A 16,767-nucleotide genomic window follows, 5' to 3' on the forward strand; every position below is an offset into this window, starting at 1 on the left:
ACACCTCGCAGTCGTGATAGAAACTGATGACAACCCAATGATAACCTGACAACCCCAATGTAAAGCTACCGACAATCCACAAGTACATCTGGCAGCCCTGGTGTAAAGCTACCGATAATCCACAAGTACACCTGGCCGCCCTGGTGTAAAGCTACCGACAATCCACTTGTACATCAGGCAAGCCCAGTGTAAAGCTACCGACAAGCTACAAGTACATCTGGCAACCCCAGTGTAAAGCTAGCGACAATCTACAAGTACATCTGGCAACCCCAGTGTAAAGCTACCGACAAGCCACAAGTACATCTAGGAATCCCAGTGTAAAGCTACCGACAATCCACAAGTATACTTGGCAACCCCTGTGTAAAGCTACCGACAATCCACAAGTTCATCTGGCAACCCCAGTGTAAAGCTACCGATAATCCACAAGTACATCTGGCAACCACAGTGTAAAGCTACCGACAAGCAACTAGTACATCTGGCAATACCAGTGTAAAGCTACCGACAATCCAGAAGTACACCTGGCAAGCACAGTGTAAAGCTGCCGACAATCCACAAGTACATCTGGCAAGCACAGTGTAAAGCTACCGACAATCCACAAGTACAACTTGCAACCCCAGTGTAAAGCTACCGACAATCCACAAGTACATCTGACCGCCCTGGTGTAAAGCTACCGACAATCCACAAGTATATCTGGCCGCCCTTGTGTAAAGCTACCGACAATCCACAAGTATATCTGGCCGCCCTTGTGTAAAGCTACCGACAATCCACAAGTATATCTGGCAAGCCCAGTGTAAAGCTACCGACAACCCACTTGTACACCTCCTCAACTATTACCTTACATCAAACTGAACACAACCCGTCGGTACAGACAAGCCTTTAGTGCATTTCTCAATCCCAGTATACATTGAAGAGAACCCATTGGTGCAACTCGGAATCCCACTTTAAATATACAGATATCCCTCAGTAGACCTTGCACCTCGCTTCTCAAGTGCAAACCTGCAAGCAGCATGTCCGACCGGTACACCCAACACTATTATGAACCTGCAAGTTATTGCACACCAGCCGTAGCCATGTGTAAAACCTTTCACATAGATTTCTTCACGTATATACGGCCACTACCGCAATGAAAACCACCAAATATCCAACTGGCGGATCGATCCATTGGCTGTAACATAAGTATTGAGTTTTGTTTTGACGAGATCAGACCATATTGATTATCGATGAGAAGATTGGTGTGAGCAGCGAGCCAGCTTCTACATAGCAAGGCATTGGAATGATACCCTGTATGCTATGGGTATTGACTAAAAGATAATGTATTTATTACTTCATTCAAACTTGAATACAATAAGACGGTGCAGACATGACTAAGAGTAATGAGGCTCTTACCCACCAGTGTTCTCAAGACATGTTTATCATCCTCCGCAAGATCGTTTTTTTACTCGTATGTCTTTTACATATGCTAACTGCCAAAAGAAACCATACAGATGATAAATGATCTTTGCAATAATCGAGGACAGGTTTTTCATAACGCCGTGTGCATGAAGCAACGAGTTGACGTGTAGACAGTGTATTGTAATTTAGCGCATTGAATAGAACCTAACCTGAATCCATTTGAACACATCGGGGAAATGAAATGTGGATTTCTCCTTTGTATTTTGAAATGTTTTAACAAGTCGAGACGTAACATTACCATATCACTACAATCAGCATCCAAACTAACCAAAAATATATCAGATCAGCAAATGAAAGTTTGCAAATAAGCAACAAAAAAGCAATAGAAACGATAAGGTAAGCAAGGTGGGCAGCAGGAAATGTAACATGGTTACATGACAAAGCTTCAGAAAAGAAAGACAGCGACATAACCACTTCAAGTAACATAACCAACGGAACCATTACACGAGTACAGAAGTCGAGTTAAACGCTGCATGCAGTGACCCTTAGACAGAACATAACGCGAACTAGAACCCTCCCGTTGCCAATGGTAACTTTGTTGCAAATTCGTTTTCTTGCACTCCGACCGTGTGATGTGTCAACTCTCGTCATACTTTCGGCGCGTTCTCTCCACTAGGTTATTAAGTCTGGTATTCTCTTTGGCGTGTATTTTCATTAGATTATTGGCCTATTGGACCATTGCCTTTTTCAGTCAGAACAAAGCGTTTGCTGCTGCACGTGCAAACCTGGAAATCATGTGCAGACACCATCATTCGATTAGAAGTAATGATAGCCTGGACGGGGATGTTGTCGTCGAACGTGTTCAAGATCACTGAGATTTTGGATGGAACTACTTAGATAGATATTGTGAACAATGGAAACCTCATCTATTTATGTGGTGTTGACGCATGGTCATTGGCCCCCAACAAACAACAACTGATTTTCATCACAATTAGCGATACGTTTCAGTTCTGTTTTTCTGAGAAGAAGATTTAAACTCTTCATTTAATTGAATTAATTCAGGGTACAATCAAACAAATCAATTTTCAATTCTTTCTGAAAACTTAAACCGCTTGGAGTGACATACCTCCGTAGTAATCTTTTGCCCATTTGCCTGAGTGCTTTTAAGATTAAGGAAATTTGGAACATTGCCTACAATGATGACGATGGTGGCTGATCGAGTTCTCCATTACCATCGGTCATTATCAGTCGTACGAACACACCTTTTCACCATTATCTTTGAGAAGATATCTTTATGTATTTTTTTAAATAAATTGTATAAATTATATTTTTTATTCCTTTTAAGAACAATGAGTAAATGATGCAAGCTCTTGTCTTACAACTATTGACTTATGATGAAGATGACTCATATTGGATGCATCAGTCGCTGAGGGGAATGTTGTTGAGAACATTGGGAGTGCTGACAATGCTTTATGACATAACTTCTCATCAACGTTGTGAAGTGCATCTGTGAAAGAAGAACCAGTGATGGGTAAAGAACTATCGGGGCGGTTAAGAGTGGTCTTAAAGATGAAGATTTTCAAAAGTGAAAACAGTGATGAATTTTCTTAGACCGCAGAAGCATACGCGAACCACCTCTTATTATTCAAGGAGGGGTTTCAGGAAGGAAAATATACGATTTTGAAGTCACTACTTCATCACACGGAATTATTTTAAATGGAAGGAAGAACCGAAAATTTAATAATAAAAATAGTGTTTATGTAGGATGTTCAGTTTGTCCAAGTAACACTATGCTTTCATGGTAACACATGAGTACAAAATATTTTTGAGGAACAAACCATTTTACTTTTTATAAACATAAATTCAAAATACTAAACAACCTGACTCCAATCACCACTCTTCATGAATCGCAAGTTGTCGGTACCAACGTAATATTTGCTCATGGATTCTGGGCTGCATGACTGAGAAACTCTACTTCACAATATCAAAAGTGTTCATGTTTATATGTTAGATATCCCACTTCGGTGTTTGGTTTGTTATTGAACCAATATCTGACCTGATTGGTTGAAATCAAATTAGTTTTAGTTATATTATCAGTCTGAATGGGCTGACTCCTTCCAGTTTGCCACCTGTCCTTATCTTAACCCATTGCCGCCGTCTAGAACTTTTATGCATCAAATATATTGCCATGCGTTCTTAGACTTCTGAACAGTGTCGACAACTGCAAAACCTCAGGAGCAATTAAACTAAGTCTTTGCACGGATGATCTGTGCAATGCCTTTCTCAAGCTTGTTTAAATTATCTCCATCAGAAGTTAAAAGTGGTTTCCATGGCAAACATATTAAAAAGGCTATATTTGGAAACTATCCCGCTTGTGTTTATATAGCCGTTCTGGCTCATTCAGTGTACACTGGAAATCATTATATTAACGAATGAATAATTCTCACTATTTGTCAGTGGTATTGAACTGCTGCACTGCTATAAATCTCAAGTCTTTTTTGAATATCGAGGTAGTAATTTTCCCGCAAAACACAATTTTAATGTAATTTAGCAGATGGTCGTATGATGTACAAAAATAAAAGAGAAATTTTACTCAGTTCCTGTGCACTTACATTCAGTGTTTTCTAGATCCAACCCAATTGTTTTGGCCTTCGTTTATAGTCAAAAGTGTACAATCAAGATTTCTAACGAAAGTGAAAAAGGTGTTGTCGTTTCCATTTACGCAGATGCTCCCTGATAGCCAGTACATTTTCGCCTGTGTTGAGAACTCCTGGTGTCCACCTACGGACTCGAGTTTTGGACTATGATGGCTCAATGTATTGACACCCCTCATGTCTTGTTTGAATGTGGTCGAATGCCGCATAGCCCGGTATCAGGTATACGATTCCAATCACACTTTGTTATGATATGGATTTGATGAGAAGTTAGAATAGAATATGTATGTTTCCCATAAGGAAAAGTACTTACAGTAATGGCCTTGTACAGAAACGGAATACTTTAGGTACCAGACATCCGGTTTCTTTGCGAAAATACCAAACTGCGCAATAACAGTTTCATAAAGTGTCACTTTGCGTGGGGCCTATAGTCACACTCACTCGGGTTTGTGGTGCTGTTATCTATAATGATGATTTTTTCTGACTTCTCTGCAGTCGTTGACCTCCACTCCAGACACATCTTCGTGTATGAGCAACTCTAGACTCTGACGTAATGCTAAGTCCTGGCGTATGGTACAGATATGTCAGGAGAAATCTAAGGAATTCCCGGATATTCACGCCCGAGTACCTGTTACCTAAGTATTCTTGTAGATTGTGACGCAATAGTAACTGTTGTCGGGAAACGCAATCAGTGACACCTGCTTGGAAATATTTACTGCGGTGTGGCAGCCATGGTCGACAGCTGTCGTCTATCACTTGCTATAGTAACAACGTCATTACTGACACATGTCACTTGTCAGATATAATATTCCATGGTAATCACTCCAGGAACAGGTACTATGATTCATGTTTTAACGTTAGCTCCATGTACATCGGCGACCTAGTATCGTTCAATAGCCATCAATTCCATTCCACTGATTTACCCATCTGAACTTGAAATGTTCTAACCTTTGGGGTCTGACTAACAGAATCGGGTGGTCAGACTCGCTGACCTGGTTGACTCATGTCATCGTATCCAAATTGCGCAGATCGGTGCTCATGATGTTGATCACTGGATTGTGTGGTCCGCCGCCATATTGCTTGACTATTGCTGAGTGCGGCGTAAACCTTAACGCATTCACTCACTACATGTGATAACCTTTGAGGTACAATCGAGCATCTTCTTTATAGTATTACCAAGATTTCAAAGACTTTGCCTCTTGTTCAGAAGTTACAACAAGTCAACAATTGAAACTTTCAAGGTCTCAGGAAAGCGTTTAAAAAGTTACTTGGTACACTTGTGGATGAAATTTGACGATTTGTGATATTTCTCTCCACTTCTATCATACGCCCCATACAATAGACTCAGGTGAACACTGGACCAGGCAAGAAACATTCACCTTTTTGTGAACACCTGGTACCATCACTATATTTATCCGTAAACACATGCGCATGATAACGTCGGAACTTTGTCGATCGATGCGCATGCTGTTGATCACTGATTTATCTGGTCCAGATTCGATTATTTACAGACCGACGCCATATAGCTGGTATATTGCTGAGTGCTCCGTTAAACAACAAACCATACAACTGTCGATCCTGCTTTTAGTTTTAAGACATAAAATTGTTTCATTGACATATGCGATGTATTAACTGTGTGTGATTGACAGCCTTCGTGTATTACAGTCGCAACTTACCACCAATATAAGGTCTGTACAATTGTCACCGTTAATTGTGAATTTACTGTGTGACGACTTGCCGTTGTAGACACCTGCAACCCAGTGCATTTCAACGAAGTAAACAGTTCCTTCTTGAAGCCCCTGCAGCAGGTTATCTGCAACACGACATGTGTATATGTGTCTTGCATTGAGGACATTTGATAATTGAAATATAAGACGTCAACGCCGGGAATCGGGGTATTGATTGTCGTGGAAACAGAATCCATAGGGAGTAAAAGGCGAAATAGTTGTGAAAGTTGTATGAATTGATGACTTGGAATCTGTGATGAGACTGACTGTTCGCGACAAGAGTATGTCTGTCCTGTCCCATCGGTAGTATCAACCTCCCACTTTATTTGCATAATGATGTAAGTGTTTGTTGCGTTTCACTAGCAGAGCTATTCTGTCATCCTGCCTCTGCTTGTAGACCATCAAGTGATGGACCAACATCCTCATGACGGAACTCTATTGAACCTCTGCTGGTTTTGATTTACACCTGTTACAACTGCAGACATTCTGCGTATAAATGAAGAAAACTGTATGTGCCAGTGGTTGGTAAAATTTATATCTCCGTCCAAATAGGAAGTTACAATATGTTTTAGCGGAGACATTAAACAAGTAATTTCATGCTTGTAAATGGAATCATTTTATTGTTAATTCGTTTCTTAATGTGGCAAAAACTTTCCTTAAATTCTATATATACACCAATCCATTGATGAATGCAAGTATTGTAACATATGTTACCTTAGGTTTAAATATAATTACATTTCAAGTGACAGTTTCACAATGGACTAAAATGGAATGATATATAATTTTACAAAAGAATCATCTTCAAAGATATTAATGAGTAGAACCTTGTGGAATGCTGTTTGAGATATGTTCTCGTGTAGGAAGTAAGTTCCTTGCTACGATGTTCAGTAGATCTGTGTCCAGTAGTTATCATCTAGACTTGCACACGTCTCTAAGGTAATGATAATTAATAGTTTAAAAAAAATCCTGTTAAAAATATAAATATCCCTCTAACAGACTGGTCTCCTTATACTGTCCACTGATATAGACTTGCCTCTTAAAGGATAGAATTACTAGTATACATCCATGGGCTTAGCATTCAGTACAGTCTTGGAGCAAGGCTAGTAATCATTCTGCAGTGCATGATGTTAAATGTAGCTACATGTGCGCCATATGTTAGGCTTTTGAATCTTAATTCAATTCGCTTCAAGCACCTTGAAGATTCTGTAAAGTACCCAGTACAGCATATGTTTGAATTAATACTGAGACCTATGTGCTCTCTTACTGTTCATATGGCAGTTACTCGTGCAGACAAAGTCTCAACAAGCATGTTAAGGTTGCAGAAATTCACTGCATAAAAGATGATCAGAAAGGTACATGGTGACATATTCCGTAACGTGGTGAGCTGGGGTAATGAACATAACGATGACATCTACCATAGTCTAGATATCATTGTAACGATGTCGTGACAGTTTGGTCACAAATAATGGGATGATAATTACAACGCTTTTTGTTAAGAAAATCCATTGTTTTGTTAAAGAGTATTCATTTATAAAAACATGTTCTCTCTTATGGAAGGCATCGAATATACAGATATATGGTTAGCTTTTGAAAGTCGTATACCCTGTTGCCCTTTTCAGTATGTTATTAGATACTAGCATGGTATATTTTGGCCACTTAACCCATGATCGTGGTGAAGTGCCATCATTGAAAGCTGCCATGTTATACTTACTGTGACCACGAGAAAGCACTGGAGATCATCTGCCATCTTACTTTTACCTAGTACATGGGAGGCCTTGATGGAAGCCTGCCAAGGTTGTACACTGTTAACATGATGCGTGATAATGAGCACCTGTTCTATTTACATGAAGTGAGATGATGGACATGTGTCATCTAATATATGTTGATAACATGAAGTGAGATGATGGACATGTGTCATCTAATATCTGCTGTTTACATGAAGTGAGATGATGGACATGTGTCATCTAATATATGCTGTTTACATGATGTGAGATGATGGACATGTGTCATCTAATATATGCTGTTTACATGAAGTGAGATGATGGACATGTGTCATCTAATATGTGCTGTTAACATGCATGGTGGTGATGGACACCTGTCTTCTCATATGTCCTGTTTAGATGAACGCGATGGAGAACACACCTTTTCTGATATTTACTGATAATATGAAGTGTGATGATGGACAACTGTCATCTAATATATACTGTTTACATGGAATGTGAATGCACCAAGTCAGAATTGTGACATGATCAATTACATCGTTTTGAAAATTCAAGCACATTGGAATATGGAAATGATAATATGCTTTGTACCTATTCAAGCATATTGGCATATGGAAATAACGAATACACAATGTCTTTTAGAAAGTGGTCAAATGCAACAACATATGTTATATTATACGCATTATACCTATTCAAGCACATTGGCATATAAAATAATGAATACTTTATACCTATATATTCAAGCACATTGGCATATGGAAATAATGATATACTTTATACCTATTCAGGGTCGGTGGGGTAGCCTAGTGGTTAAAGCGTTCGCTCGTCACGCGAAACACCCGGGTTCGATTCCCCACATGGGTACAATGTGAGAAGCCCATTTCTGGTGTCCCCCGACGTGATATTGCTGGAATATTATAAAACCATACTCATTCACTCATTATACATATTCAAGCACATTGGCATATGGAAATAATGATATACTTTATACCTATTCAAGCACATTGACATATGTAAGTAATTATATACTTATACTTATACCTATTCAAGAAGATTGACATATGGAAATATTAATATCATTTATACCTATTCAAGCACATTGACATATGGAAATAATAAAATGCTTTAAACCTATTGAAGCACACTGACATATGGAAATAATATGCTTTATACCTATTCAAACACATTGGCATATGGAAATAATGATATACTTATACCTATTGAAGAAGATTGACATATGGAAATAATAATATGCTTTATACCTATTCTCAAACGTATTTGAAACCATTATCAACTGTCATCGATGCCTTTATGCTGATATAACCTTTCCCCGGCCACTTGGCTTTAATGATCGCCGCGATAAGACAGCATTGGTCTTGTTTAAAGGTTGCCTATCAGTTTGGATGGTAAGAATATTGATGGTTAAACTGACATTAAAATACTCCTGTATATTTTTCTTGCAGATATATGTGAAAACGTGTTTTGGTGGACATGTTGCTGGGATTGCTGCTGCCAGTGCTTGCGGGACTCAGCGTTGTTCAAGGTACAGAGAGACTATATACTCTAAGCATTATCAAACATGAGAACACTAATCTCTCAATCATTATTTTACATCGGTCACATACCATTCGCATTGCGACACTGATGCATATAACGATGTATGCGTCATATAAAGGGTAAGTGTCTTCATCTTTCGAAATTGTCTGAGGAGGCTTAATAAGGACAAAGCAGTCAAAGCGAGGCCTAATGATCCAGTATGTGACATTTTCTGTCAGCAATTGACCTGTTGTCGGTAGTGAACTTCCCACCATCAGCTGAATCGATTGTCATATTGTTTGGTCCTTCATCACAAATCTTAGGGGATTTCCAACGACCATCCTTTTTATAAACACTGGCGATTGTAATTATATGTCGTTAATGCCATGTATTAGAACCTTATATATCAGTGTAACAAAATGTTTTTCAGAGAAGAACTAAGGTTCAATTTGTTGCGGTAAAATAGGAAATATAAGCTTTGTGTGGGGACCATCTCCATTTATTCTGCCCTAAGTTCTGCGCCCTTTAAATACTGTTTCATATAAACCAATTTGGCAAAGACGTGTTAAGATAACTGGGCACTTCTATACCAATATTGAACAGTTAGTCACGACCCAATTTTAGCCAGACAGTGTCAAAATAAGCGAAGATATGATCTTTGCCAGTCTTTTTCTGAATATCTAGCGTATGTAGTCATACTTTACTTGACTCGTGCGTTGTTGAGCGACTATCCTTAATACGAAGCCCTTGAAATATGGACTTAACTCTCCCATTTTTGTGTTTTTACCAACCAAACTCCTGACAAACATGGATCTTGTCATTGCCTAATACATTATTGCATGAAGGAGCTGTTTTTATTGAGTGATCAATAGTGGTAAATTAAGAGAACCGGCATGTAAAAGTGATTCGTGTATGAAAAGCACATTCTGACTGTATGGACTCGATATAAAAGAAAATATGCCATTTGATTGTAACATATTAACGTCACAAGATGGAAAGGGTTGTTGCAGCGGTGTTATGGATAATAAATAAGTGCTAACTATGTGTTCACATGCACCGTATACCTTTGTACTGGATTCTAAAATGCCAGATCCATGAAATCAACACCGGGATATATTTTGGGTCCAAGAAATGTTCCTCCGAATTACCCATAATCCTTAATACAATTAGTGAAGGACTTTCTCTGTATTCACAGAAAGTAGATAGGCAAGTAAATAAAATGCCACTTGTATTTTCACACTCTTGCTGTATAATCTCAGACAAGATCCAAATTCAATTAACAAGGTAAAACATTCCTAGATTCAGGAGGCATTTGTTACAAAACGTGGTTACCATAGATACAGTTACTTGGCGACCTTTAGAGGTTCGGGACATGCTGTAAAAAATATAACAAATGTCATCTACAGTTAACTGAGAAAACAATATGTGAAATGATCATAGAAAACATGTAAATAACAAACATAGGGTTTGTAATTGTAGACATGAAATAGGCATTTCCATGTGCAACAACTGTGTTCCCCTTCTTGCTGATCTGTTTTATTATGTATATGTATCGGAATATCTGCTTGGATTCTCAAAACAAGGTACTTTGGCCTAGAAGTTTAACATAAACGATGATCTGATAGCGTTCAGTAACCAATAAACAGTACGTTCCACTGAGTTACTCGGGTAAACCTTATATTTATATCTATGCAATGCGATACAGACTGACAAAACACTATCCACGACACTGACAAGAGGGATGACTTCAATATTCCCTAATGTCGAGCAATAATCCTGCCGCTCCAGCCTTTTGTATTCGCATTTCAAAACATTACAATCCTGCATGCTCTTTTCAACAAGAAATACATGAAGATCCAGGACATAATTCAGCCTTAAGCAACCAATGCTTGTCGTAAGAGGCGACTAACGGGATCGTGCAGTCAGTCTCGTTGACATGGATGATGCACGTTTTGGCATTCCAGTTGTGCAGGTATTTACTCATGAAGGCATTCACTGAATTGTCTGGTCCAGATTAGATTAGTTTAGTTTCGGACTACTTTTGACAGGGGTTTGTTATAGAAATGGAAAGGTTTTGTAGCTTCTATTATCATGTATATCAAAATTTTATAATTTTCGTGGGAATAGCCCAATCCTACAGTTCATATGTTTAGGAGTGGTGGTTTTCTGGCCAGGAACAGATTGTTACATGTTCAGTCAATTGATCACCGGCTTAACTTCAAATGGCATGAAATTCTGTGACTTTAAATTCTTAAAACAATGGTTTGATACTGATCGGTTAGGAGTCAGTTGATTAATTTGTATCACTTGATTTCTTATGGTCAGCCGAACGCGATAGTAAAATATACCATTATGCAAAGGATATGGAAACCTGTTGCTTCCTTATTTTTTCATAAACAAGTTGATATACCCTGACTCAGATCTAGACCTTTGTCATTACTGGGAATACGATGCTTCAATGTGTTTTTCTTCACATTGCGTTTTTTTCTTTCAACATGGCAGTCAAATGATGAAAAATGTTCTAAGTGATTCCATGGCATTAGACTGACAAGCCAATCAATTTAAACCCAGAACAAATAAACCACTCCCATTAGTGAACTTCTTTGACATTTCTAATCTCTGTTGTATTATTGCGTTGAACGATGTTACTAATTTCGTATGGTTCTCGATAGTTTATTTTGTGGTAATGGGTAAATAACCACCATGTGAATGTATTTATACTGGTTTACATATGTATAAGAACTAAATGACGAAGAGAAACCGTTTTTAAGTTTATACCTATATAAACTCAAATAGATACTGAATTTTTTAATATGCTCATGAAAGCATAATGAAATATTTATATGTTAATTTTTCCATGTACTGGAAGCTGAATGGTAATATGTATTTCAGCCGGAGAGTTGTATGGATAAATAACGTGAAAACCCCACAGCGGACGTACGGCCAATGTCAATAGGAATGTTTTAGTTGTGGGTTCTGAAGTTTACAACAGGGACAGAAATAGGATTCTGCAAAACGCGATATTGGTCGAAATTTGGTTATGAATTAACTTTCTTGTCAAAAGCACTTTGAAAGTTTGCTATTATCTCACTGTCCAAACATTGCTAGAAATAATTTGGTGATATTCATTGGGCAAACATCAGGGTCACTGAACACAAACGGCAGTTATTCAATAATAGTTATTAGTGTTTCAATAGGAATCATGTTTTATCAAATGTGTGATGTATGGAGGTTTTCTCCTGACAATGAATTTATGCCGTAATATCAGTTGTGTCTTGTAAACACCGTAAAATATGACTTTGGATCGTCGTGGATATTTGGGGAAAGAAAATATGTCCCATTTTCTAATCGTGTTAGACGACTACATTTGATTTGTCTATACCACTATGGTGTGACACGTTTTTCGTGCTTTGGTCTTTTGTTTGTCTGGTCCAGAAAGTACTATATACAGGCCAGTACGATGCAGCTTACATATTGCTGACTGTGGCGTAAAACAATATTGACTCTCTAACTCTTCCCGGCTTATAATGTACTGATGCTTAATGCCTTCGCTGAAGTCCAGCGTCCAATTGTCTTATATCTACAAACGCCAGTGAATACCCATCTTCTCATTAGACGTACTAGAATTCATTGGTCGCAAAGGCAAAACAGATGTGAAAATAAAATGAATGGACTAATGATGGGACACCCGGTGTTTCCAAAACAATTACTCATGACCAATCCTAAAAGGTCGCATACAAGTTGTGTTGTTCGTTACGTCACACAGCAGCACTGTATCGATGCGACGGCGGAATATACAGCTTGACAATCAAATGTCAGGCATTACTGATTTCGAAGACACCTTAAGTTATGTTAAGTTTGAATTACGAATACTGTGTACACGTGTAGATGTTCTGCTGCTTATACTGAAAGAGAAAAACGTTTATCAAGTATGTTCAGTTTGCAAGAGTAAGTGAGTGAGTTTAGTTTTACGCCGCACTTAGCAATATTCCAGCTATATAGCGGCGGTCTGTAAATAATCGCGCCTGGACCAGATGATCCAGTAATCAACAGCATGAGCATCGATCTGCGCAATTGGGAACCAATGACATGTGTCTACCAAGTCAGCGAGCCTTACCACCTGATCCCGTTAGTCGCCTCTTACGACAAGCATGGGTTACTGAAGGTTCATTCTAACCCGGACCTTCACGGGTCAGTTTGCAAGACAGTCGGGAAGAGTTGTAATATCGCGTCCAAAGCATGTGTTTAGTTGTATACTCAATTAAATCGATAAATGGTACTGGGTTTATCATGTGCATAGATACCATATTTAAAGTTAATTTGTCAGACATTTAGGTGATTTTCCGAGCCAGTTATGTATGTTATTTCATGCACAGTAGCACACACTATCCTTATATCTAAACATGTACCAAACTATATTGTCAACTGAAAGATTTCATAAATATTTATATCTAATACATCTTACTCTCAAACCCTTCTCATATTGTACATTACTTGTTTTACCATTTACAACCTCTCACTAAATGATTGGCACCCAATCATACATGCCAGTATTTATGAATTACCAAATTAATTGACTAAAGTAAAGAAGAATCTTTGATCTCCTTGTTTTAAATGCATTTAATTTAGTTGCATTTTGTATTTTACGAAGCAGATCCTGTAAGTAATTAAAAAGCTTACACAATGGATTGATAGCAATACTGTAGTACATTATAAGATGATTGCCTTATTGACATAGGATGCAGTTCACTAAACCTAATTATATAGATAACAAACATGTAAACCTGGAACGGCACCTTCAAACCCGAGTAGCGAAACAGTCAAATATTGATATTGACTGAAATGTTCTGTCAGAATATATACTGCCTAATAAGAGACATGGAGTAAAACATATATATGATAATGGAAAGTTTGACTACTTGTACTGTTGGTTTATTCATGTAACGTTGTTTGTCTGCGCATGTTTAAGACAATGTGAAATGATAATTGTTTGTGGCAAACAGCCTCTTTCTAAAGCCTTAAACCTACTAATAGTATTTATAAGACACCTTAATGACGTGGTGAGCTTATTATCATGATTGCATACTTAACGGAGAGCTTCCTCATCCTTACCACACACATGCTGCGTTAGATCGCGATGTCTCGGGAAATGGGTTAAATCTTGGTGGTGTTTTTCTTTACAAAATATATATTTCCTTTGTAATATGGGGTTTGCTATGTCACTAGATCTGTTACAATGTAGCCTGCCATCCCCTTGTCAGCGTGACCTATTGTACGTGTGCATACCTTGTTTCAGCGATGGTTGTTCGTGCTATCTCGGGTTTGGTAAAAAAACTCGATTAATCAAATTCCAGTGTATGGCATGAGGAGTGGCGTGACGATTTTGTTGTGGCCATAGTTTCTCTGTATATTCATGTGAAAACCAGTATACATATACGGATTAAAGATGTTTTTTTCATTTCCTAATCGTATGTTAATTTCAACCGACAGCTGAAATAACTTATGCTTCATAAAAATGTAAAGTGTTACATCGGAACTGTTTTAAGTTCCACGTCTATAAATATTCATTTAACGTTAGCTTGTCGTGCATATGTTTCCATCATAACGAAGGGTAAACCATCTATAATATTCAATCTTACTTGAACATTTGCTATCACAGCATAGAAAAACGATAGCGTGAAAATATTCTTGAAACACCAAATGTCACTGACAAGATTTGCCAGCGTAACATTAACATAGCAACATTATCAACACGTGTTGTAAAATAAGTCGACATCAAAGTGAACTGTGCGAATATTGTTAATTTGTTTTGACAGGTAATAGCTATGTGCGGCTAATTATGTCAAAGGACTTAGTCCATCTCCATTAGGTGATATGTCACAAAAGACGTTATAAAACATCTCCTGCTCAAATCCTTACTCAGTATGCTATCATGTTATCTTTGATATGCCTTCATGGGTATTCACATATCCAAATTATGGATCTATGTTTCTCTTGATAACGTACATAGTGTGAACAGCGTAAGATTGTAAATATCTCCCAGTTAGATTGAGCATACAGTTATATTCCATAGTTTGGTTCGGCAGTATTGCAATATGCGACACCCACACCAATATGTTACACCTCCTGCAAAATGTTACACCCACTGCAATATGTTACACCTCCTGCAATATACTGCACCCACTGCAATATGTTAACCTCCTACAATATGTTACACCCACTGCAATATGTTACACCTACTCCAATATGTTAAACTCCTGCATTATGTTACACTCACTGCAATATGTTACACCTCCTGCAATATGTTACACCCACACCAATATGTTACACCCACTCCAATATGTTACACCTCCAACAATATGTTACACCCTCTCCAATATGTTACACCTCCTGCAATATGTTACACCTCCTGCAATATGTTACACCCATTCCAATATGTTACACCCTCTCCAATATGTTTCACCTCCTGCAATATGTTACACCTCCTGCAATATGTTACACCCACTGCAATATGTTACATCCACTCCAATATGTTAACCTCCTGCAATATGTTACACCCACTACAATATGTTACACCTCCTGCAATATGTTACACCTCCTGCAATATGTTACACCTCCTGCAATATGTTACACCTCCTGCAATATGTTACACCCACTGCAATATGTTACATCCACTCCAATATGTTAACCTCCTGCAATATGTTAACCTCCTGCATTATGTTACACTCACTGCAATATGTTACACCTCCTGCAATATGTTACACCCACACCAATATGTTACACCCACTCCAATATGTTACACCTCCAACAATATGTTACACCCTCTCCAATATGTTACACCTCTCCAATATGTTACACCTCCTGCAATATGTTACACCTCCTGCAATATGTTACACCCACTGCAATATGTTACATCCACTCCAATATGTTAACCTCCTGTCATATGTTACACCTCCTGCAATATGTTACACCCACTGCAATATGTTACATCCACTCCAATATGTTAACCTCCTGCAATATGTTACACCCACTACAATATGTTACACCCACACCAATATGTTACACCCACTCCAATATGTTACACCTCCTGCAATGTGTTACACCCTCTCCAATATGTTACACCTCCTGCAATGTGTTACACTTCCTGCAATATGTTACACCCACTGCAATATGTTACACCCACACCAATATGTTGCACCCACTCCAATATGTTACACCTCCTGCAATATGTTACACCCACACCAATATGTTACACCTCCTGCAATATGTTACACCCTCTCCAATATGTTACACCTCCTGCAATATGTTACACCCTCTCCAATATGTTACACCTTCTGCAATGTGTTACACTTCCTGCAATATGTTACACCCACTGCAATATGTTACACCCACACCAATATGTTACACCCACTCTAGTATGTTACAACTCCTGCAATATGCTGCACTCACTGCAATATGCTGCACCCACTGCAATATGTTACACCTCCTGCAATATGTTACACCTCCTGCAATATGTTACACCCACTCCAATGTGTTAGCCCCACTTCAATGTGTTACACCTACTGCAATATGGTGCACCCACTGCCAGCCGTTGTCGAGGAATGCGTGGTATTACAAACAGGCCAGACTTCATAAGGGTAGCCTTGTGGTTAAAGTGGTCGCGAGTTTTTCGCTCCAGGTTTGATTCCACATAGCACACTGTGCGAAGCCGATTTAAATAGTCAACCACCTTTATAT

The 16,767-nt window shown here is 38.4% G+C and overlaps 1 protein-coding gene across 1 annotated transcript in view; it reads left to right on the forward strand.

Annotated features, from left to right (window-relative positions):
* Positions 1–16,767, forward strand: part of LOC124290221 (neuronal acetylcholine receptor subunit alpha-2-like) — an 80,232-nt gene that overhangs the window by 19,141 nt on the left and 44,324 nt on the right. Inside the window, exon 2 of the mRNA XM_046726935.1 lies at positions 8,958–9,037. Coding sequence (XP_046582891.1) covers positions 8,986–9,037 — 52 coding nt within the window. The 5' untranslated portion in view covers positions 8,958–8,985. The remainder of the gene's footprint in view (positions 1–8,957; positions 9,038–16,767) is intronic.

This window comes from Haliotis rubra, unplaced genomic scaffold (genome assembly GCF_003918875.1).
Source record: "Haliotis rubra isolate DU_JTF1 unplaced genomic scaffold, ASM391887v1 Scf46, whole genome shotgun sequence".
Lineage (NCBI taxonomy): Eukaryota > Metazoa > Mollusca > Gastropoda > Lepetellida > Haliotidae > Haliotis > Haliotis rubra.